The 22,840-nt window shown below is 39.6% G+C and overlaps 1 protein-coding gene across 2 annotated transcripts in view; it reads left to right on the top strand.

Annotated features, from left to right (window-relative positions):
• LOC113063349 (protein jagged-2-like) overlaps window positions 1–12,616 on the top strand; it is a 45,265-nt gene extending 32,649 nt beyond the window's left edge. For both annotated transcript variants that reach the window (XM_026233663.1, XM_026233662.1), the window contains 14 exons: window positions 1,154–1,316; window positions 1,457–1,621; window positions 1,980–2,093; window positions 2,180–2,293; window positions 2,405–2,518; window positions 3,155–3,271; window positions 3,427–3,454; window positions 4,140–4,225; window positions 4,606–4,719; window positions 6,367–6,482; window positions 6,561–6,812; window positions 6,918–7,049; window positions 8,228–8,378; window positions 9,465–12,616. In XM_026233663.1, coding sequence (XP_026089448.1) covers window positions 1,154–1,316; window positions 1,457–1,621; window positions 1,980–2,093; window positions 2,180–2,293; window positions 2,405–2,518; window positions 3,155–3,271; window positions 3,427–3,454; window positions 4,140–4,225; window positions 4,606–4,719; window positions 6,367–6,482; window positions 6,561–6,812; window positions 6,918–7,049; window positions 8,228–8,378; window positions 9,465–9,982 — 2,184 coding nt within the window. In that variant the 3' untranslated portion in view covers window positions 9,983–12,616. The remainder of the gene's footprint in view (window positions 1–1,153; window positions 1,317–1,456; window positions 1,622–1,979; window positions 2,094–2,179; window positions 2,294–2,404; window positions 2,519–3,154; window positions 3,272–3,426; window positions 3,455–4,139; window positions 4,226–4,605; window positions 4,720–6,366; window positions 6,483–6,560; window positions 6,813–6,917; window positions 7,050–8,227; window positions 8,379–9,464) is intronic.
• The last annotated feature ends 10,224 nt before the right edge of the window (window positions 12,617–22,840 follow it).

The following is a 22,840-nucleotide window of genomic DNA, read 5'->3' as shown; positions in this document are numbered from 1 at the left end:
CACAATATATCTGTTTGCTTTTGATAATAACCTTTAGATTAGTATTTTAAAATTCTGTGTTTTGACTACCAACATACCACTGTTTGAAACGCATCCAACTGGGTTTGTTCTTCGGGTCCAGTACAGATGGCTGTTTATCTCTTACATCTGTCTGCTCTAGCAGTTTAATGTATCTCGATACAGTCTGGTTTGCAGACACTCCTCTTACATCACTGCCTGTGAATAAGTGCTTTGTGCAGGCGTTCAGCTTCCAGTATATATAATGTATATGCCGAATACAATAAATTCAGCAGTCTTGGAGCTCGGGAGAACAGTGTAGTAGAACAAACTAACACCTTACATGGCAGCTGGAAAGAAGTGTACTTTAGAGAGGTTGTTTGCATTCCAAAAAGGATTCCAAAACTCCCTAGAAATACATTTGTGAGAAAAATGGGAAGTTGGGACACTCAAGGGCTCATTTATTTATTTATTTTTTTAGTAGTATTTAGTAGTAGTAAGTAGTATTGTAATAGGCTGTCAATTTAACTCATTCATTTAGAGAAATTATATAAAAACTGACATATTTTTATTTTTATAATACTCTTTACCCATAGAGAATTTGACACGGCATCTTAAAAATGTGACGAGAAACATGATGCAAAGGGTAAAGACATCCATCTGCTTCTGTCCTAGACAGTAGTTAACAAATAGTGAACGTGTCCTAAGTCTACCTCAGACAGATTGGCAAAATCAATTACAAAATGATAGATTGCTGTGAACTGAAGACCAATGATTTGACTGTCAAAAAAGCCTCTTCTAAACCCACTTTAGTAAAGAAAAGAATAGAAAAATTTGAAGAATTATGAGTTTCTGTGTGAGTTAGAAATTAATTTCTAAGAATATTTACCAGAACAAGGCCAAGGCGAGGTAGAAGGAGAACTAGATGTGCAAAAGTGTTCCTCGTCCCAGCTGAATATGCTCGGTAAGAGCGGAAGGGTGTCTAAATTTAGCTGCACAGTTTGTTTTGATTGGTCTCTTGTGTGAGTATAATGGTGCTGTCTCCTTTAGCTGTAGGCTTATGGGAGCCTTCCACAGCTTACCTGACTGTTTATCTCTATAGTTTAAGACTACTTGCCTAACTCTCACTAAGTCAAGCTCCCGGTCTCATTTGAAGGTGGAGAGTCTGTCTCACCCAAACCCCTGTGAACCAAACCCCTGTCAGAATAAGGCTTTGTGCTACAGCCTGCCGGGTGACTTCTACTGCGCCTGTCCTGAAGATTTCGAGGGCAAGACCTGTGAAAACCGCAAGGACCACTGCAAGACACCCCCTTGCCAAGGTACTGCCCTTCCTGTTCTACTGCCGACCCAGATGATAAAGCCAAAGACGAGCTGCTTTTGTACAGTAGTGCACAATAGTTCACCTTATAGAGACAGCTGTCTGATCTTATTCCCGCTTCTCTTGTTTTCTCATTCCCAGTGATTGACAGCTGTACGATTGCTGTGGCGAGTAACAGCTCAGATGGGGGTGTGAGACACATCAACTCTAATGTGTGTGGTTCTCGTGGCCGCTGTATCAGCCAGCCGGGCGGCAACTTCACCTGCACCTGTGAGGTCGGCTTTACAGGAACCTACTGCCACGAGAGTGAGCCATACTTACTACTTCACCATTTTCCATTTTTTAATCATATTCCTGTGATGCCTGTTTGTCCTTGTTTCTTCACGTCTTCATTCATTTTGTTTATCCTTGTATAGTAGATGGGTACAAAGTCTGTACAAAGTTCGCATGATCAATACGTTTTGATTAAGGACCTAAAAATAGTGCAGAATCATAATTCATAATGTTTATTTAATAAAAGTTTGTTGAAAACATGGTTTATTTCCATTTTTATATTATATTTTAAACTCCTGAAGTTCAGTTAGGTCTTTTGAACCCCATTGTATATGGACATTTTGTCCTAAAATCTTGATGTTCACTGAAATGTTGTTTATCAACTACCCAGATGTAAACGACTGTGTGAGCAATCCGTGTCAAAACGGAGGTACCTGCATCGATGGGATCAGCTCTTTCCAATGCTTCTGTCCGGACGGTTGGGAGGGTAAACTCTGCAACCTCAGTGAGTGGCTGTCTTCATCTTCCTCTTCATCTTGATCTTCTTTACATGCAGTATCTTACCTTTCTCACTTGTATTTCTGCACTCAGATGTGAACGAGTGCAGTTGGAGCCCCTGTAAGAATGCGGGCCACTGTGTGGACCTGGTCAATGACTTCTACTGTGAATGTGCCAATGGCTGGAAAGGAAAGACCTGTCATTCACGTGAGTTACCTCTCCATGTTTTATGTTAAAATACTCCCTTTTCCTATTTTATAGTTTAGCTGCATATGTTAACTGACTGGTAATAATTTGAAGATTTTTTTGTGTCTTTAGGTGAAAGTCAGTGTGATGCCACCACATGCAGTAATGGAGGGACCTGCTATGACCACGGTGACACTTTCCGCTGTGCCTGCCCTCCTGGATGGGGAGGAAGTACATGCAACACAGGTGAGTAGCCCTCTGTGAAAGTCCAGTTTTCATACTCCAATTATTCAAAGCTGGGTTTCTTAGACTTTTTGAACCAAACATGCCTCATAACTCCAAACTAAATAGACTCCCCTTGCTTGCATGAATATAATCAAATCAGTCCCTCTCAAAACAGTCAGTGTTGCAATTCTGCATTCTCACTCTCTTCATACATGCTGTATAGACGGTTTTATAATGTATTATGGTTACTGACATAATTTATAAAATTTGTCCTTTACTGTTTAAACTGTTTAAAAAAGATTTTTGAAATGCCTATACAGAAAACGAATCCAAAATATTTTTCCAAATAAATGAATGGAACGTACATTTGTGAATTATATCTAATATAATTATTATTGTTATTTTACATTTTTTTTGTTTTCAGTTTTATATTGTATCATGGTAGATATTTTTACAGAATGTAAATTAAAAGTACACAGTCAGTCTTCTATCTTTCTTTTTTGGCGTCCGATTCATTTTGGAGCTGGTTCATTTGATTCAGTACTTGCATTTTCATCTGACCCCTTAAGCTATTGTTGGACCCTAATTTGAGGTAAACTAGTCTATAGAATCACTTGTTTACTTTCTGCAACTTTACATTTCGTCTTTCTGCTTCAGCAAAGAACAGCACTTGCGCCTCCAGCCCCTGCCTGAATGGAGGAACATGCGTGGGTGGTGGTGACACGTTCACCTGCATCTGTAAAGACGGCTGGGAGGGGCCCACCTGCGCTCAGAGTGAGTGAATTCCCCAATTCACTATTTAGCTGCCAGTGCATGTCTGCATACCACTGAAAACAAACATCACGATCCACAGATGTGTTAAAGTACATCTGATAGATGCGCAAATGCCTTGCATTAACGATCTCTTCCTCTCTTGTGATTCATTGCAGACATCAATGACTGCAACCCTCACCCCTGGTAAGAAGACCTATGTGGCTCTGCAGTTGCTTCTCTTCTTTTTTTACTCTATTCTGCCTAGGGACGCCAGGAGATCTGTTTAGGCCGACCCTCCCCTTCCCTGTACAGCATAGACGGCTAGGAATAACCCTTCTAATATGGCTTTCTGCCCTATTCCACCCTGTTGTTCCTGCCCTACTAACCCTGATTCTCTACGAGCGGATACACTGAGGGGAGGGGTTTGAAGGGGGATGTTGGTTGTAAAGACTGGAGAAGATGTCCCTGAATCACCCCTAAATCTGACAGCTCAGGAGATCCCAGTCTGGTTTTAATGGGGACCACAATAGAGCCGATGGCCCTAAAAGAGCACCCCCAGCGGTGAGGGGAGGGGGGATGGACAGGCTCTTTTTCTCCCAGCCTACTCTGTCCTCCTGCCTTTCTTTATCGCTGACCTGGGAGCAAGGGATTTGGGAGGTGGGGGAGAAAAAGGGGGTGGGGACCCCAGCAAGGAGCCACTGTGGGAATTTGCATCTGAAAGGTGCCAGTATCCCGCACCCTTCTTCTTCCATCTCTCTTTAACTCTTTTCTTCCCCCTTTTTCTTTCCTTTCCTCTACTATGCATGTATATTGGAAGTATCATGTCAATCACTGGGGCGAAGGTGTCTCTTTGGGCTGATAACCTCATTGTCCTCTCATCTCCTTGCAGCTACAATGGAGGAATCTGCGTGGACGGGGTGAACTGGTTCCGTTGTCAATGTGCCCCTGGATTTGCTGGACCCGACTGTCGTATCAGTGAGTATCTTGAGAAGGAAAGAAAAGGGATGTATAGAAAGTGGGTGTTGGTGGATTACCGAGCATCCCGTGCCCTTTGACCTCCTCGGGGGTCAAAGGTTAGCCATGCCTCACAAAAAGACAGAGGAGGTAAATTATTCAACCAGTGAAAAAATACCTCTACGTGTCTCTTGTATCCATTGATGGCTCTAACATACTCATTAAGGATTCCATGCATTTCCCCGGCCTCATTTTCTGTGGTGCAGCCATGCGAACGCCATCAATCCTCACACTTTATGGATTGATTTCAAATCACAGTTTTAGCTTTCCTAACCATTTGACGTTTCTGCCCTTGGCAGTAGGTGTATTGATGCGAATGCATGTTCTCTTTGCTTCACCAGACATTGATGAGTGCCAGTCGTCACCCTGTGCATACGGTGCCACCTGTGTGGACGAGATCAATGGCTTCCGATGTGTCTGCCCACTCGGTCGCACCGGACCTCAATGCCAAGAGTGTAAGGGTTATTGTTTAATCATTAAATCAGTCATTCTCTCTTCATTTCTCAGCTTGCCGATATTGAGAAATGGACCTTAAAGTCCAAATGAAATCATGTGCTTTGCTTATTATTTCAAAGTGAGTGCCTCAAATATAGCCAGAATGGTTTATTTACTACCCAGCTGTGAACGTGCTTGTTAGTCGCAAGCAGATGGGACTAGGGTTGCAAAGGGGTGGAAAATTTCCCTAAATGTAAAAAAAAATCCTGGAATTTTCCAACATTTCTGGAATGCTTCCCGAAATTTACTGGAAATTTTCCTCCTTTTTGCAACCTTAAGGCGGGTGTACATGGTGCGAATTCGGTTAGTCTGAAGATTGCATGTCCACGCACACGTCACGAGTGAGTTTATCTGAAAATCATACGGACGAGGTGATATACGACACGATTTTACGACCTGCCAATTTCCAAAGCAATCGCACGTAATTGATAGGCACTTTCGACTTGAAGCAGCGCTGCACAGAAGGATCACTGTATGACATTGAAGTACCTTGAGAGCGATAAGAGAGCACACGGATCCAATGCATTCGAATCGCTCTCGTGGTACAGTGATCATTCTGTGCAGTGCTGCTTCAAGTCGAACGCACCTAATATAACTACTCTCCCTCTCTTATAACTGCATATAAAATATTGATACGAGCCGTGACTGTTTCCTACACATAGAGGTTCTTTTTTAGCAACAGCAAACACAGGAACGTCTGGTCACCCTAGTGTGTGTGTGTGTGTGTGTTCTTGTATATGGTTTATGGGGACACAAATATCTATAATGACATGGGTATTACATTGTAAACATGGTTTAGGAGGACACTTCCTGTGCCCTCATAAACCAAATGGCTTAAAAATTGTGATGGATAAGAGGTAGTGTATGGGGATAGAATATGCAGTTTGTACAGTATATAAAACCGTTATGTCTATGGAGAGTCCCCGTAAACTACATATGCGTGTGTGTGAGAAAGAGAGAGAGAGAGAGAGGGAATAAAAAAGCATGGTACACGCTGCTAGAAACCTCATACTGCGCTCGCTGTTCCAGTCATACTTCAGCGAGTTTATCCTCCTGGTCAATAGTCCACATTTGCCGTGGCGCTGCTGTCTTCGTCTTTATTCTTCTGTGGTTTTTCTAGTTTGTGATTGGTCAACTTTAAATAGATCAACAAATCGGCTTGTTCAACCGCACACGTTTCATGAATTCAAACCGATAGCTCACAAACTTTTTAGACATGTTTAGAAATGATCGGGAGTGCTCGTAAGCCACTCTGCTCTGCTCGTAATTCCTCGCCCTTAATACTAGCTGCAAGCATCGCAAAGCAAAAATCGCACCGTGTACGCCCTCCTTTAGGTGGGACATTGCATTTGATTGGACAAAAATCTCTCTTGTGCAGGATGAGTCATAAATATTTTTTGTACGTTTTCTGGAAAAAAAAAAAACACTACATTTTAAATGTAAATATGGTTCCTAAGGAGTGAACGGCATGAAAGGCAGGCAACATCGTTCATGGGAGCATTGACCTGGCATCATGTGACTTAGATCATTCCAGACAGGAAAGTGATATGCTTCTAAATTAGAATTGGCCCCAGTCTTACGATGTTTGTGTTTGTGTTGTGGGGCAGTCATTGGCATTGGGAAGACGTGTCACTATGCTGGACTTCAGTTCCCGCATGGCAGCCGCTGGGAGGAAGAATGCAACACTTGTCAATGTGTCAACGGCAAAGTGGAGTGCACCAAGGTAAGCGCCTGAAGAAAACATGTCATTTTCTCTTCTTATTTATATAAATAAAACAATGTGTTCATGACACTTTCTCAGGTGGTGTGTGGCCGGCGGCCGTGCCTGTTGCCAGGAACACCAGAGCGAGAGCCTCACTCCTGTTCCGGAGGTCGTGAATGCCTAGAGCACAACTTCCTGACGTGTCTCTCTCCCCCCTGCCACCAGTGGGGGTTTTGTTCAAGCCCTGAAGCCCCCCCAACCCTCCAAACTAAATGTGAGCCCAACTCCGTCTATCTGGACAAGAACTGTGCTCACATCACTCTTATATTCAACAGGGACAAACTACCAACAGTAAGTATTCACCTTTAAGTTGGTGTTTTCTTACAAAAGTTTGGGAAGATTTTAATGCTTTTGAATGGTAGAAATATTCTTCTAAGTACGCACTGTGCATTCTAGGGAACGACCGTGGAGAACGTCTGCTCAGAGCTGAGGTATATGCCTGCCACACGGAGCCTGGCGAAAGATCGCACGCTGTTGGTTCTTTGTGACCTCTCCCACAAAAACCAGGACGCAGTAGAGGTGGCCATCGTAAGTACATTCTGAAGACCCACCCTTTGTGCACCAATGAGAGCTCTTTAGGCTCGCACATTTTAAATTCACGAGTCCTTCACATGCCTGCACCCTTCACACAGCAGTGATGTGTGGGCCCTTAAGATTTATTATCAGCAAAATAGAAAGTCTAAACCATGGGGGTTCTGGATACTCATCGCACAGATCTGTTAATGGATGCAAATTTGGTTTTCTCACCAAGTCGAACGCAGTTCTTCGAAATGCCCGGATGCCCAGAGCAATGCCTACCGGTCCCCCTCTTCGAACCAGCCCATTATGTTGCAATGAGATTCAGTTGACTGACCATCAGCGGGCCGTACTGCATTGCAGCATTCCCTCCACCCACATGGAGCGTGCTGGAAACTGGCTTCAGCGCATCTCACACAGCCTTAGGATATACACTTTAGTCTTAGGAAATGTTTCACAACCGTATAAGCTTGAAATAAAAAAATGAAAAAAAAAATACCTGGGTAATATGAAAATTAATATCTTTGTGCTGTCAGGCAGGTTTTGTGTAACATGAAGCAGTGTTTCCTGTGTTCAATGAAACATTTTAACCTTACGGAAGTTACTTACAAATAGTGGTTACCTGCAAATGCATCCTTTATCCTCGATCAGATTACACTAAATCCCTGCAGTGTTGGAACAAGTCAATAACTGAAGGCCCATGCTTAGCTGCCCTGATTCATTAAAGTGGAACCTGTAGGCAGGAACTTTGAACAGCTGCAGGTTTTTGCATGTTGAAAACAGAATAGAGTTGAAATGATTGAGTCAGCTGCTTCTTGGATAAAGACTGCTCTCGTTTTAGTAATTTTACTGAACGTTTTGTCATAGATTGGTTACAGTTTTTTTTTCTTTGTTTTTTTTTTGGGGGGGTCTGTATCACAATATTAGTATGATTTAAACAAATTTCAAACATGATTGTTTTTGTGGTGTGGTTTAACTATACATTTCCACTGGTTCCATCACAAATGAAAAATCTGAATGAAAAGTCCATTTTTATTTGTATTCTAACATGTATGGGATTGTTAAGTGTCAATGCAGCAACGCCCCAAAACCTACAATAAATAACTGGCTTTTATTTGGAATCTTGGCTTCATAATACATGTTTGGGATGCAGTCTAATCTATATTTAATGCTCATTATTTGTCCTGCAGTCGTTCCAGCCGGACGAGCAGCCTAACCACAGTCAGATCCAGGAGGCAGCTAGTACTATAGTCAGCATGCTGTCCAAGCGGCACAACAGCACCGTCATGCTCGCCGTCATCGAGGTCAAAGTGGAGATGCCGGTCATGTCCCAGCCAGTGGGTGAGTAGAGCAGGGGCCAACTGGCCTCAAGGTAAAGCCAGCCTTCATCTCCTGACCGAGTGTCAATTCCCCGTCTCCACCAATTAGTGTGGTCTTTGTGAGACACAGGAGGAAGGGTACGGAGAGGATCCAGCAGTTGTGGGCAGGAGGTCATAAACCTGTGTGACAGTCATATAACTCCTCCGAAGTCCTCTGTCACACCACAGCAATACTTTAATGAGAATTATGATACAAACTTTGATTTTTGAGTTAAGGCAATTATAAATGTTTAAAAAAGGAAAAATATTTTAAACCTATAGGAATTAAAGCCAAATTATTTGGTCTTTTTCTTCCACATTTCGATGTAATGTTATGGTCGATATTAAATATGAGAATATCTAGAATAATTATTGTCAAAAGCTAATGAATGGATTTTTATCTTAAAAATAATATATACATTTAATTTATATCATTATTTAAAAATGTGTGTATTTTATTTATTATTGGGAATACAAAATAGTGTGATTTTTATTTATATTTTCACTCAAATAATATAAAAAAAAGTATTTATTAAGTGTCCACAACTAAATACCTAATGCTAGCCCATACCGCTTAATGATGGTTATTTTTGTTGTAATGTTATGGCTAATATTATACTATTATACTAATATAATGGCTAATAATTACAAAATATATACTATTTTGTCTAATTAATAAAAAACTTGTCAATAGCAAATGAGTGTTTAAGTGACTTTTGATCTTAATTATTTATACAATTTATATAATTGTTTTAGTGTTTATTGCAATTGGTATTAGACAAAATAGTGTTTACATATATTATATATACACACCATTTAATATTGTACTTATACACACTATTATGTCTTGAATAATATTGAAAAATTATTGTAATTAGTGTCCACAATTAAATATCCAATGCTGGCCAACTGAAATATCCACTATAGACCATTACTGATAAATTAAGTGACTTCTATCGGCCAATAATCAGTATTTTTACTATGCATCCTTACTTTTTTTTTCGTTATTTTTCTCCTTGGCACGAATCCCAGATTTGCCATGTCTTGACTCGACTCTCTTTTCATGCAGACTACCTGGTGCCTGTGTTGTGTGTCGTCTTGTGTGTACTGTGGGTCTTCTGCGTCATCGTCTGCGTGTGGTGGACCCGCAAGCGTCGAAAAGAGCGTGAGAGGCGAGAGCGCGTGCCCACGGAGGAGAGCGTCAACAACCAGTGGGAACCGCTGAGGCCTGTGACACGGCCGCTGCACAAGGACAACCGGGAGTACGAGCGCACCAAGCTCATGGGCTCCCCGGATCGGACCTGCACAAGCGGGGAGGATGAGGAGGAGATGGAGGAGGAAGAGCTGGAGCTGGTTGAAGAGTGGTGTGGGACAGAGGGGGGCAAACGTCCCATCCAAAAGTACTCTAAACCTGCAGCGCAGACCAAGAACGGGCTGATCTGCACCACGCAGAGCAGCGGCAGTGGCAGCTGCAGCACCCCTTCCCTCAAAGCACCCTACTGGACAGGCTTCAGCCCAAAGGACAACAACTGTAAAAATGTCAATAATGCCACCACAGGCCAAGAGCACAAAGAACATTGCGTATGAGCTCCGTCGAGTAGAATGAGGAGACCAAGGCCATCTCAGAAACTGAGTTTTTCCCATGGGGTTATTTTTACGTTTGACTTCTTCGAGATGTTTTGAGGCTGATAAAGTGGCAAATTTCTTTTGTTCCTTTTTTTTTTTTTTTTATGTACAGAGGAAGCTAATTATATTTCTTTATAAGGAGGCGGTGAGAAGCCTTGCTTTGTTTTCGGAGAAAAGAAACTGCTGGATTAGTAGCAGGACTAAGGAACTCGTGAGAGAAACCGTATAAAGACTTTTACGTTGTTGTTTACAAATGGCTGTGCTTTTGGTTTTGTTTCGAGTGGCCCAATTTCGGTGCAGACCACGTGCTGGGGGTGGGGGACGCTGGCTTCAGGGGATCCCCCTCCAACCGTTCATCTGTTCTCCTTTTACGCCTGCCTTACCGAGCTCGTCGTCCGTGAGGAGGGCTACGGTGCCTATAAAGTGGCCTTGTTTTTTCTTTCCTTTCTGTCATCTTGGCTGAACGCTCTTTAAAAAAAAATGGATTGCAGTATTTTGAGTCGGTCGCAAGTGCCTTCGGACAAGCCCCTCGATAGATCACGACAAAGAGGAGAGGCTGGTCTTAAGAGCAGCTCCCATATCACCATCAAGGTATTTGTTTAAACAAAGACAAGAGATCTGTAAATATCTGTATATAATAAAGGAGTCGCTGTGTATATTTGAATTTAGTAACTTAAGTCAATTTTTTTTATTATTATTATTATGATTTAAATATTATGATTTATTGTTTATTATTGTTTTTTGTTTTTTTAAATACCATTCCTTTTATTTATGCCAGTCGAAATGGCAGGTTTTGTGAGATGTATACAGCGTCCCAGTCAGAACAAAAATATAATCAGAGATCATAATAATATGTTGTTGGTTTTTGTTTTCGTTAGACACCTATACGATCGTGTGCTGTATTGTGGCGTGTGTGTTCGCCTTCTTGAAGACCTCTATTCCCTTTTCACACCTGGCCTTTCTTGCTACATCATAAAACCATGCTGCGTGTTTCTTGTAAAATGCTGATATGTCAAAATCATGATGTCCAACGGTTTTCTCCTGTTCTGTTTTTTGTGTGTTTGGTTGGTTGGTTGGATCTAAACTTCATGAAGGGAACAATTCTGTTGTAAAGCATTTGTACTTGAGGTACCAGCTCAAAGAAATGGATTACCTCAGAAACGGCTGGCTATGATTTGATTTCTTTCATCATGGTGTTAAATATAATATATAATATAATTATTTTTTTGCTTATGGGAAGATGACAAACGTTTAAAACTGTTCCTGAACAACTGGTTCACAATCAAGTGCAAGCAAACAAGTTTAAATAAGCAAGTTAAGCTCAATGTCCGTTATGTAAGGGAAATGGGGTGGAGCTTGAGGAGTTTTCTTGTTTTTAGGTTTTTTTTTTTTAAGATGTTTTTTAGTTTTAGTTTTTTTGTACAGAAGAATTGCTCTGAAAAAAGTTATTTGGTTCATTTAGTGCAATTTATGTTTGTTCTTAGAAATAAATCATACTATTTATTAAAGCATTTTATAACAATGTGCTCCAAAGAACCACTGTCTGCTGGTGTTCAGAGTTTGTGGTAAGTCTTTTCATCGTATCGTATCACCAATACAACAAAATAATCCCCCTTCCCCTGCCAGAGGTGAGGACAACGACTCCGGATCGATACAGGAACTCGTGCTTCTAGTCGAGATGCTACTGCCAGGAAGCAGCCAATGGTAACTGCTCTCCTGTTCTCGGCTGACTGCTGGCTGGCCAATGGATGATGGGTTTCTCGTGGCTTCATCTGGTGTGAATGTTTTATGAGAATGCTTATGATGATGCATTGAGTTTATGGTTTTTGTTTCATGAGTAACTGGCTCTAATGGAGCGGAGGCCTGGAGTCGTGTTTCACATCACTCACAATACCATGTTGGGTTTAGGTGTCTCTCTGATGGTGTAAGTGAACTTGGGTCGTGAAAGTAAAGTGGGGGGGGGGGTACTTTGTGAGATAAGGAAAATCCAGTGAAGAAGAGGAGATCTGCTGCTCAGAGCTAAACTAGTAACCTAGATGTATTTGTTGGCTCAGTGGTAGATCATTGTGTTAGCAGCGCAAAAGGCTGTGGGTTCAATTCCTAGGAAATAATAAATTAAAACGTATAGCCTGAATGCACTGTAAGTCGTTTTGCATAAATGTATCCTTTTAGATATTCTATGAAAAGCATTGTAAAGCAACATAAACTAATTGCATGTTTGTGTGAATGTCGTTACGCCACGAGAAAAATAAGGTAAAATCTTTCTGGACCTGACAATGAAAAGCTTTACTGCTTTGGGGTAGTTCCTTTTGAGAAGTAGATTTACATATCCCTGACAAATATATGTCTTAATATAGGATACATTATTAAAACACAACACAGCCTTCTATGGGAACCTAGCGTAAATTGTAAGTTATTTAACCCATTTGAGTTGAACAAATGTCATTCATGTCATGTCCCTGGCAATAGCACGTTTTTTCATTTCATTTTGAAATGCATTCAAGCCAGACTCGTTTTTAACTAATAAATTGATAGATTTGCCTCATGTGCCTCAACATCAGTTGATCCTGTAATGAACTGTCTATTGATTGATTGATTGATTGCAAAGAAAAAAAAAAAACAGCACTGTAAATGAATACTGCATAAAATGAAAGTAAATTGTAGATTTTACAGCATGGTCAAACTAATTAAGAAATTATTTAAGCCTGCATATTCAAATATAGGTGAAGTGTGTTCTTGTTAAAAATAAATTTGTAATGGAAACAAAGAAATAAACAGTAAGTAGACTATATCAGCATTGTTACTGCCAGGAAAAATGTAAATACACCTTTCATTCACAGTTTATAAAAGGTAGATAAAATAGATCATTTAAATTCTGCCAAAGAGAATGTATCTGATTAAATTTCTGCAATAAATTAAATTTCTTCCTCAAAAAGTTGGAAACACCAGCAAAAGTATAAATTTGGGAGCCAGTTGGGTATATGCTATGCAGTATCCTAAAATGTACTGATCTTAATTTGTTAGAAGTGCAGTATTTTTCAGGGAGTAAATACTAATATCGGCGGTTGTTTTTCATGTCTGGGGGTTGAAGCGACCCCAATCCCAATAGAGTGATATTTAGCTCCTAAAATGTGAATTTTACCAAGGCAACCCTAACAAAATAAGTGTATTTTATCTCTGGGACTCAGTTTTTTATCGGGGAACCCTGAATCGCGATTGGGCTAGTTTTGGACTAGTATTGAGAAGCAACTGGGCAGGCTTTGTTGTGAAAACCTGGCAACCCTGATCTGTCGCATTCTATTTTTTGCACAGCCCTACTGTATATCTTTAGTCCTTTCCTCACAGCGACCTGTGGCAGAGTAGTGCTAGAGCTTTCAGGGCTCAGCAAACAAGGGCACATGTTCTGGCCTGAAGCCAGATGGGAGTTGGATTGTGCTCCCAGATGTTGTTTGCATCTCTTTTGGATATGAACGTTTGTGTTACAGTAGTATTTTTATGTCAGCTCGTATGACTGCTCATTGTGCTTCCTGTGGAAGTTCTTATAAACTTGAATAAGCCAAATCACTGACATTCCGAGATATTTTAAGCAAGTAAATCACCAATCATTCATTGGTGTGCATATTCCACACTACCTCCATCGAGATATGGGATGGAGCAGATGAACTCCACCCAGGGGCCTATATTCCAGCAATGAGGCATGGATTATGTGGCAAGGTCTCATGGGTAAGGCTTTGGCAGCACGATAAAGGTCATGATCCCCCATACAAGCAATACCCCCTCCATACAAGATCAAGAATTACTCCCATGGCAGGAACGGTCATCATGTGTCTATGTTCAGATTCATCTAGTGCAGCTCAAGATGGCTGCGCTGTGTACTTTGTTTTTCTGCTCTGATCCAGTGAAATTGTGTGTTAACTTGATAAGACACATCATTGGCCAGTTCTCTTGTGTCTCACAGTGATAGAGACTACTGGGAAATTCATCATGCTGCCAAGAACCACCTGAAATGTTACTGTTGCAGAAGAAGCTGAATTTAAAAAGGAAGAAGAGTGCAGGCTAAAGGCCCTGTCCCTGAGGACATGCTGAGTTGATCTGTTGACTTGCTTCCTCCAGCTCAATGCCAGAGATCTTCCTATTTTCATAGTCAGCTGACATTCAAGTAATGCTTTTCTCAGCCTAGAAACCAAAAAACCTAAAAAATTCCCACTGACATCAAAGAGAGGGCCTTCCAAAATATACACATTCATACAGATTCACCTCTAAAATATCCACAGGCCCTTGCTTCCCATGGTCATCAAACAGACTTGGGAGATTTCCTGATCCTGATGGGACTTATTCATTTAAGTTCCCGTTCATGATTCCATTTTCCATTGTCTCTTTGCCTGTAATTTCAGTAATCATCACTGTGTAGACTTCAATAAGAAAATTTTAAGATGCTAATATATTGATTAAATTAAACAATTTTGGTCAACTTAAAAAATAAAATAAAAAATCCATACCCGTTGATGATAAGGGATTGCAGATGTAAAAATGATACTGTAGGTTTTCATTTACATGATTCTGTACATCTGGATGGAAGCATTCACATAATTATAACATGATTCACAGTGTTTTACCTTTTTGCACAAAATCTCAGGTCCAAAACTCCAAGTCCAAAACTAGCCCAATAGCATTTTCAATGGGTTCCCCGATAAAATTTGCGTGCTGTGGATAAAATACACGTTTTTTTGTATTTTTTGTTTAAATTAAGGTCAGGTGAGCTTGCTGGCCAATTAAGAACAGGGATACCATGGTCCTTAAACCAGGTACTGGTTGCTTTGGCACTCTGTGCAGGTGCCAAGTCCTGTTGGAAAATTAAATCTGGATCTACATAAAGATGGTCAGCAGCAGGAAGCATGAAGTGCTCTAAAACTTCCTGGTATACTTCTGCGTTGACCTTGGACCTCAGAAAACACAGTGGACCAACATCAGCAGATGACATGGTACCCCAAATCATCATCTTTTCCTTCCCTTCGCCTCTCTATTAATGTGCTTGGACACAGAGCTCTGTGAACAGCCAGACTCTTTTGCAATGACCTTTTGTGGCTTGCCCTCCTTGTGCATGTTGTCTTTTGGACAACTGTCAAGTCAGCTGTCTTCCCCATTATTGTGTAGCCTACAGAACTAGACTGAGAGACCATTTAAAGGCCTTTGCAGGTGTTTTGAGTTAATTAGCTGATTAGAGTGTGGCACCAGCTGTCTTCAATATTGAACCTTTTCACAATATTCTAATTTTCGGAGATACTGAATTTGGTATTTTCTTTAGTTGTCAGTTGTAATCAGCAAAATTAAAAGAAATAAACATTTGAACTATATCAGTCTGTGTGTAATGAATGAATATAATATACAAGTTTCGCTTTTTGAATGGAATTAGTGAAATAAATCAACTTTTTGATGATATTCTAATTATATGACCAGCACCTGTATACTACCAATCACAGGAGCACCTTTGCTGACGAGATGCACATGAAAATCGGCCCTAGTGCTTATTTCAAGGGGAGTTGTGGCCTAGTGGTTAGAGAGTTTGACTCCTAACCCTCGGGTTGTGGGTTCGAGTCTTCGGCCAGCAATACCATGACTTTAGGTGCCTTGAGCAAGACACCGAACCCCAAACTGCTCCCTGGGCGCTGCAGCATAAATGGCTGCCCACTGCTCTGGGTGTGTGTTCATGGTGTGTGTGTGTGTGCTTTGGATTGGTTAAAAGCAGAGCACAAATTCTGAGTATGGGTGACCGTACGTCTGTGTAAAAATACACAGAAATGTTAGAACACATCTAAGATGCAAACCTTCCTCAGATACTAAATAGATGCCTACCATTTAATAATATTAACATACAAATTTTGAGTTTTATAATGTATGATTGAGAAGTGCTTAGTATCACTAGTACACATAACTACAGTAGTAAAGTTCATGCTAACTTATGTAGTTAACTTATGTTAATACAAGGAACCATAAAAAAGTGTATTCAGGATGCATAAAATTGGCATTGCCAATGATAATACAAAAAGAGGATGCATAAAACACTAACAATGAAATTGAACGTAGCAAAACAAAAGAGCTGGCCATTTTGTTCCTTTATTTTTAACACCAAAATTCCCAAAGAATGTAATTAAACAGAATAAATCTTCCGAGATGTTTTGGAAATCACAAAGAAACGATGACATTGAAACTAGTGAGAGTTATATATTTTTCCTATCTCCCTCTGGAGCTTGTTTTTGTAATATTTTTCCTGCCATATGTAGTTAAATGAATAAATCTGAAAGAATAATTTTGTAATATCATATTCCAATGTCAGTTTTAAGTTCCCTCAACTTTTCATTACTTTCAAAAGAATGATTTCACATACTTGGAACAGCCTTGAAAAGTGAAAGGTGTGAAAACCACCGGGAGATCAAATAAAATGTTGACCAGTACAAAGAGTACAGAGGTATTGACTCTCAGTGTACTAACTGTCATAATCATAATCTGGCTCTCTCTCACAACTTATTGTGTGGTGTCCATTAGAGAGGGCAGAGCTCAGGCATTATCTGCGTGGGGCGAACTAAGCCCAAGGAGTTGGTCACATGCCGCAGTAGGGTTGGGTCCTGCTGCTGCTCTGGACTGCAGATGTTGTGTTTTCCAACAGCTGCTTCTACAAAAGCTTGGGGAGTGGTAGCCTTCATTGGAGTTGTGTCTGAAAAGGAACTTAGATCCACCAAGCATTACTTTAGTCATTTTTTCCACAAGCCTGAACAGGAACTGGGCACTAATTCTTCATATGCATTAGTTAAAAGGACATGCTGGGGTTTTAATTAATTGAGATTTTTGCCATAAGGAAGAGGAAGGACCTCCCCATGTAGCTGCAGCTTGTTCTGCATAAGGTCAGGTTTGAACATGATAGACGTGGGCATGGCAGGAACAACTGGGGTTGGCAGGTCACCATGTATGCTGGCACGTTGCCCAGCTGGCTCGGATGCTGCTCTTTGATGTTTTTCACAACATGTGGAGCTGATGGTACCCAGAGTTCCCCTGGGAATACTGTCTGCTGGTGGAAATATGTGTAGCATCTGATTGCAGGATGCTGCACCTCATCTTTGTCTCTCGCATGATGTCTGAGCATTGTACTTCTTTGCTTAGATCTGATTATTACATGGCTTTCCAAAATACTTGAGTCTGATTGTTCAGTCATGACAGTGGTGGGATATTTCTTAATGGAGCACTTGGTTCCGGAACTTAAAATCCTATTTATTTTCTCCATAGGGCAATTGACTTTCAATAATATCTAACAAACATTTAAAGACAAACCAATTATAAGTTTATGATTTTGTTAACGCCATTAGCCTGGATTATTTCAACCAATTTTTAAAATAATCATGTGCAACAGTTGTTACATGTTGGTGTGCAAAACAAAGCACCCAACGGAGTATAACAGTTTTTTTAATATTCCACAGGATAGAATGGGCACAACCAAACACAACTCCTTGCGTCCTTCCCTCGCATCATGAAGAGGTGGAGCTAAGAAATGAGGAAATGAAGCGAGAAAAGGAAACGAGGATGCACAAATAAGAATTGAGAAGCACCCCATGAATTCCTATAGAGAGCACTCCACTGAGGACTCTGGCATCTTGTATTTTCTTTCCCAACTCCATTTCCCATAATCCCATGCTTAGGGCTAATAACCACCAGGTGTTCCCCTTAGCACTCCTCTATATAAACTGTGTTTGGACTCTCAATGATTGCGAAGTCTTGTTTAGTTCTCTCTGAGCGTTTTCCTAGCGTTTGTTCCTTCTGTGTTCGAATTTGGATAGTTTTTACCGACTTTGATTCTCTGCTGCCTGCCCCGACCTCTGCTTATTACTGTTGCTGATTTTGGATATCCCCTGACATACCTGACGCTGTTTTCTCATCTTTGCTTGTTTGACCATTCTTTATAATAAACTACTGCACATGGATCCGCACGTCTCTGACTCTTTGTTAAAGTTTGTTTGCCTCTTTAAGAAGAACCGCTTTATGTATCCCCTAATTGTAAGTCGCTTTGGATAAAAGCATCTGCAAATGATTAAATGTAAATTTATATGACTTTATTATTTTTATTAGGAGTATTAGGCTTATCATTATTGATGATGACTTTTGTTGTGCTATGATTTTGCAATATTTACCATTATATAATCAGAGGGTATAGAAACATTTATGAAAGAGTCACTCCATAATACAAAATATATAAATATGTATAGTATTTTTATATTACATCAATCAGTATTTAGCACACCTTCCTAAGGAAAGGATATGGACCAGAAGACATTGCAATTACTAAATGATATTTAGACAGACTTAAAGAAGTTCCAGATCTATACTTTTACTCTTATTATTTTAGTTATTTTGCCTTTAATGTAAATAAACGTGAAAACAATATAATTGGGCTTGTGAATTTATTTAGCTAGATGTTAATTACATTGTGCAAGCTGTCTTTTTAATACCGCGTGGTTTATATATATGTTGCTGCTGATTGGGCTGACATTTTTGACACACCTACCAAACTAGAGAAAACATTATCTCAGACCTCGTTGCACACTGTTTCCAGGAAACATGTTGTTCAAACTGGAAACCATAGCAAAACGGTGCACACCGGTTTTAGATTGAACTTAGCCCATATCATATATGTGACAACAGTGAAAAACTAGCCATGTTGAAATTCCCACCAATCAGAAAAATGCATAAAGGTATATATGTATATGTAAGTTTGTAATGTGGGGAGTTTTAGAAAGTGAATGAGATAAAATACTTACATAACCAAGGCTGATGAAAAAGTGGGCAGACTGTTGCACTTCATGTTTCCTAATTTGCTGTCATCCATGGTGATTCTGTGTTTCAGACCATTCATCAGGTGACTGAAACTATCTCTTGATCGTTTTGAACTTGTATTGGACTGTTTATTCTTAGAGCACTTTAGATGATATACAGGTAAAATTTGAAAATAAATTAAACTCAAATCAGCATTTTATGTCCATATATTTCTTTATTTCATGATAGGTCTGTGAATACCATGCGCGCTCTGTGCTGTTTCATGATTCACTGCATTTCACAATTTTGACCTGCTTAATCTGTGGTCCCACTCTGACAATGCAAATTTTCTTCAAACACTGCAAGGAATGAGATATGACTTCAAACTCTTTAGTGCACTCTTTAAACATGTAAACTCCTAACAAAAAAAAAAAGATCCAATATGCAACAACATACAGTCTATTTCAATCTTGAATGCTGCAAACTTGCAAAGTTTAGTATTATAATTCAGCTAATAGATCATGCTGTAACTTATCTTCTTTTTGTCATGTCTCTTCAAGTGATACAAATTTGCAGGCTAGAGTTTACAGAACTCTTTTGCATGAGCTTGCGTTTCATTCTCTAGCATACGCTGGCGTTTAAATGGCACAAAAGGTGTAGTGTGACCTTCCCTTTACTTTACATTTATCTTTTCCTTATTGACACAGGCCTACTGTGTAATTACAAACTCTAAGTTACTTGATCCAAATGGGGTCAATGAGACGTGAGTGAGTTTCGGAAGGGCTGTATTGCTACCCCAAAGGGGCCAATGCGAGGCACTGACCAGCACTGCCAGCATGATAATGCAGAAATAGCTGGGAATACATGGTGACTGAGAGAAGAATAGTAAAGTTGTTAAGCGGTGGCTTTGTTTTTTAAAAACAGACACTCACTTCTAGCATAGGAACCCCCATTGCTTTTGGGGTTATTGTGGTAGCCGAGGTCATGAGATATGGTTCTGTCATTCTGTAGATCTGGAAGAGGTATCGACCATGAAGTCAGCTACCTTCCTTCCTGTGTCTGTCCAGTCGTCTGGAACTCAGTGCCCCACTCAAACAGGGATTGATAGCGCTCTCTTGACAAGGTGTCTGATTTGATACCTCGAGCCCTTAACTTATCACATGCAGACACTGCGATATGACCCAGGTAAACACTCTGTGAGTTTCTGTCACTGGAATATCTTTACTTGCACATGGCTTGTACATTATCATACTGTAAGAGTAAAAAAGTTACAGTATACATACACATATACACATTGTATTTTGGTAAATCAAGTTTTATATACTCTTTGACTTAAGCCATGTTTTAAGTTGCAGTTCCTTATAACATTACTAGCCACTGTTGAGTTATTTATTTATTTTCTCATCAGAACCTGTTTTTGTTGCAGTTGGTGCTTGCATTTCACTTGAATTGCACGACTGCTTTTTAAAATACTTTAAAAGTATGTATTGTCAAATAAAAAGGTTTACTTTAAATTACATTTTAAATAATTATTGTGTTTATTGTGCTTTAAAGTACACTTATTTTGATGAGTTTCCTAACATACTAAAAGAACATGTAATAGTGTGTAATCAGTATTTCGATATCACATTTAAACTGGATACATTTACTAAAAATATGTCATTTAAATGTAAAATTTTAACAGAAATTACAACAGAAGTATACATACATAATGTAAATACAAAAATGAAGAGTTTATGGGTCAAAAAGGTATTCTAAAATGCAGCTAATTGCATTAAATGTACATTTAAACTATTATTTAATCTAATTCCTTTAAAGTGTTTCCATAATAACTAATCTTTTTTAAAAGTTTACTAATATATACTTCTTTTTGACACGAGAGACTTCTGTATGTTGAACTGTCTGAACTTGTATTCTCTATTTGGATGCCATCGATCAGTTCTAAAGATAAATCTATTTCAGGGGCATTGTGTGGGGCTCTCCACATCAACAGCTCTCTCTGCGTCTCTCTTTCTCCCTCTGCTCATAGCTCATCAAGCTATAGTGCTACACTGCCTCACAAGGCCAGCAATACTCACAATACTAAGACAGCTTGTCATTCTAAGTGCACCAGGACTGACTGTTACTTTATAGTGGAGTTCAAACTGTGAGGAGTCATCTTACTCCTCTCCATGTCTTCATTCAGAACTCCCCTCCATTCAGGTACATTTACTGTAAGACAGCAAACAGCCACCCTGCCTGTACCTCCACAGTCTGAGAATGTTTCTGACATATTAATATCAGACAGAGATACAAGTTGAGCCAGACTGCATTTTCACTCTGACTGCAGAGTTAAGGGAGGAGCCGTGCAAAGAAGAAGAGCTGCAGCATCTTCCATCAATGTGACCTCTGTGAAAGGCGCTGTGAGATCAAACCGATTGAAATATTACCCCAGGCTAGTTCAGGCCAAGGTTGGTTTATCTCAGGCTAAATGAATGATGTGTTTCTGAGCATGAAGAGAACAGGGAGATTGGCCTACACAGCTTGATGATGTTTTATTTTCTATTATGTTTAGAATGGATTTAGGAATTTAGACGTATTTTTGAAGTTGTCATTTTGACGAAGATTGGCGTTTGTGCTCATGAGGATGTTTTGTGTCAACTCCGTCCAATACACTTGGTAAAATGGGTACATTTAGCATGCTAGCTTGCACTATATTTCACTAATAGGTGATTCCAGACTCTCTGTATTTAGGCTATAGCCCCCCTAAAAATCTGAGAACAGACTGGTTTGTAAATAATTTGTGAAAAAGAGTCAAGTTTTGGGGCTGTAATATAAAAGTGCAGAAAGTGTACCGTTAGTCTTACACTAAAAGCATAATGTATTTAGAGCAGTGGATTTCTATAATTTTTTTTTTTTTTTATAATTTACAGGTTTTTTTGTCTTTTATATGATTGTTTTAGAGTATAGATCTTAAAAACTAAACAATTTTAATTAAAAGATGATGCATACAACTGCAAAATTTCAGTTGTTTATTGATATGATCTTTCAGATTTATTTATTTTTACAGTTTTTTTCAACTGCTTACACACAAAATTATTACTTGTCACACAATTTCTAAAACCTGACACTCAAACACCAGAACCACGCACTAAATCTGCAAAACCATACACACATTTTTGGCCTTTTACTCAGCTTTCAATTTCGTTAAACACTTTTTGCAAAACACAACACACAATTTTCCATGCAACACACAAAAATCTGACAGGAAGTGTCTTGATTTCCTTTTATAAACACAACCAATAAAAATGCCACACTTATTCATCAGTGCCTCACACTAACTCCTCACATGTGCAAACACTTGTTGCTTTACTTAACAACAACCAATCGTAACTATAATAGTGGTCTATAAATAGGCCAAATGTCAAGTAATAGCTTTTGGACAATGGATGCAAACAATGCAGACAGAGTAAGAGGAGTTGGAGGGAGAGCCAGAGGACGAGTTCGACTAAGAGGAGTTGGAAGGGGAGCAAGGGGAGGAAGAGGACGAGTCAGAAATGGAGGAGGACAAGGAACAAGAAGAGTGGTCTCGAATGAGATTAGGGCTACAGTAGTCGATCATGTGATAAACCATGGTTTAACAATGAGATAATTTGAGTAGATTTACTGTGGCGGGTATAATTCGAACCTTTAGAAATGAGAACCGGTATGTAACAATGTAATGTACACATGTTCTAATGTACACATAATGGCTTTTTTTTTTACCACAACAAACAATAGGCCTATACTATAATACAGTAAATATATTTTACTGTAGTACCCTTGCATTCATTTACTACAGTGCATTGCATTGGTCACAGTTTGGTAAGCTATCAATAGAGAATATAGCATGTGACATGGATGACGTATGTTGGAGGAGGAGGAGAGATGGAGCCTAGATACACCCAACCATCTCCACATGCAAGCACACACATTATGTTTGGTTTTACACTACATGCTACAACACTTCATATTTTTGATGTATTTTTTTATTTATTTTCA

This window comes from Carassius auratus, chromosome 45, assembly GCF_003368295.1.
Source record: "Carassius auratus strain Wakin chromosome 45, ASM336829v1, whole genome shotgun sequence".
NCBI classification, from domain to species: Eukaryota; Metazoa; Chordata; class Actinopteri; order Cypriniformes; family Cyprinidae; genus Carassius; species Carassius auratus.
The sequence above is the reverse complement of the archived record's forward strand: the minus strand, read 5'-3'. Positions and strand labels throughout refer to the sequence as shown.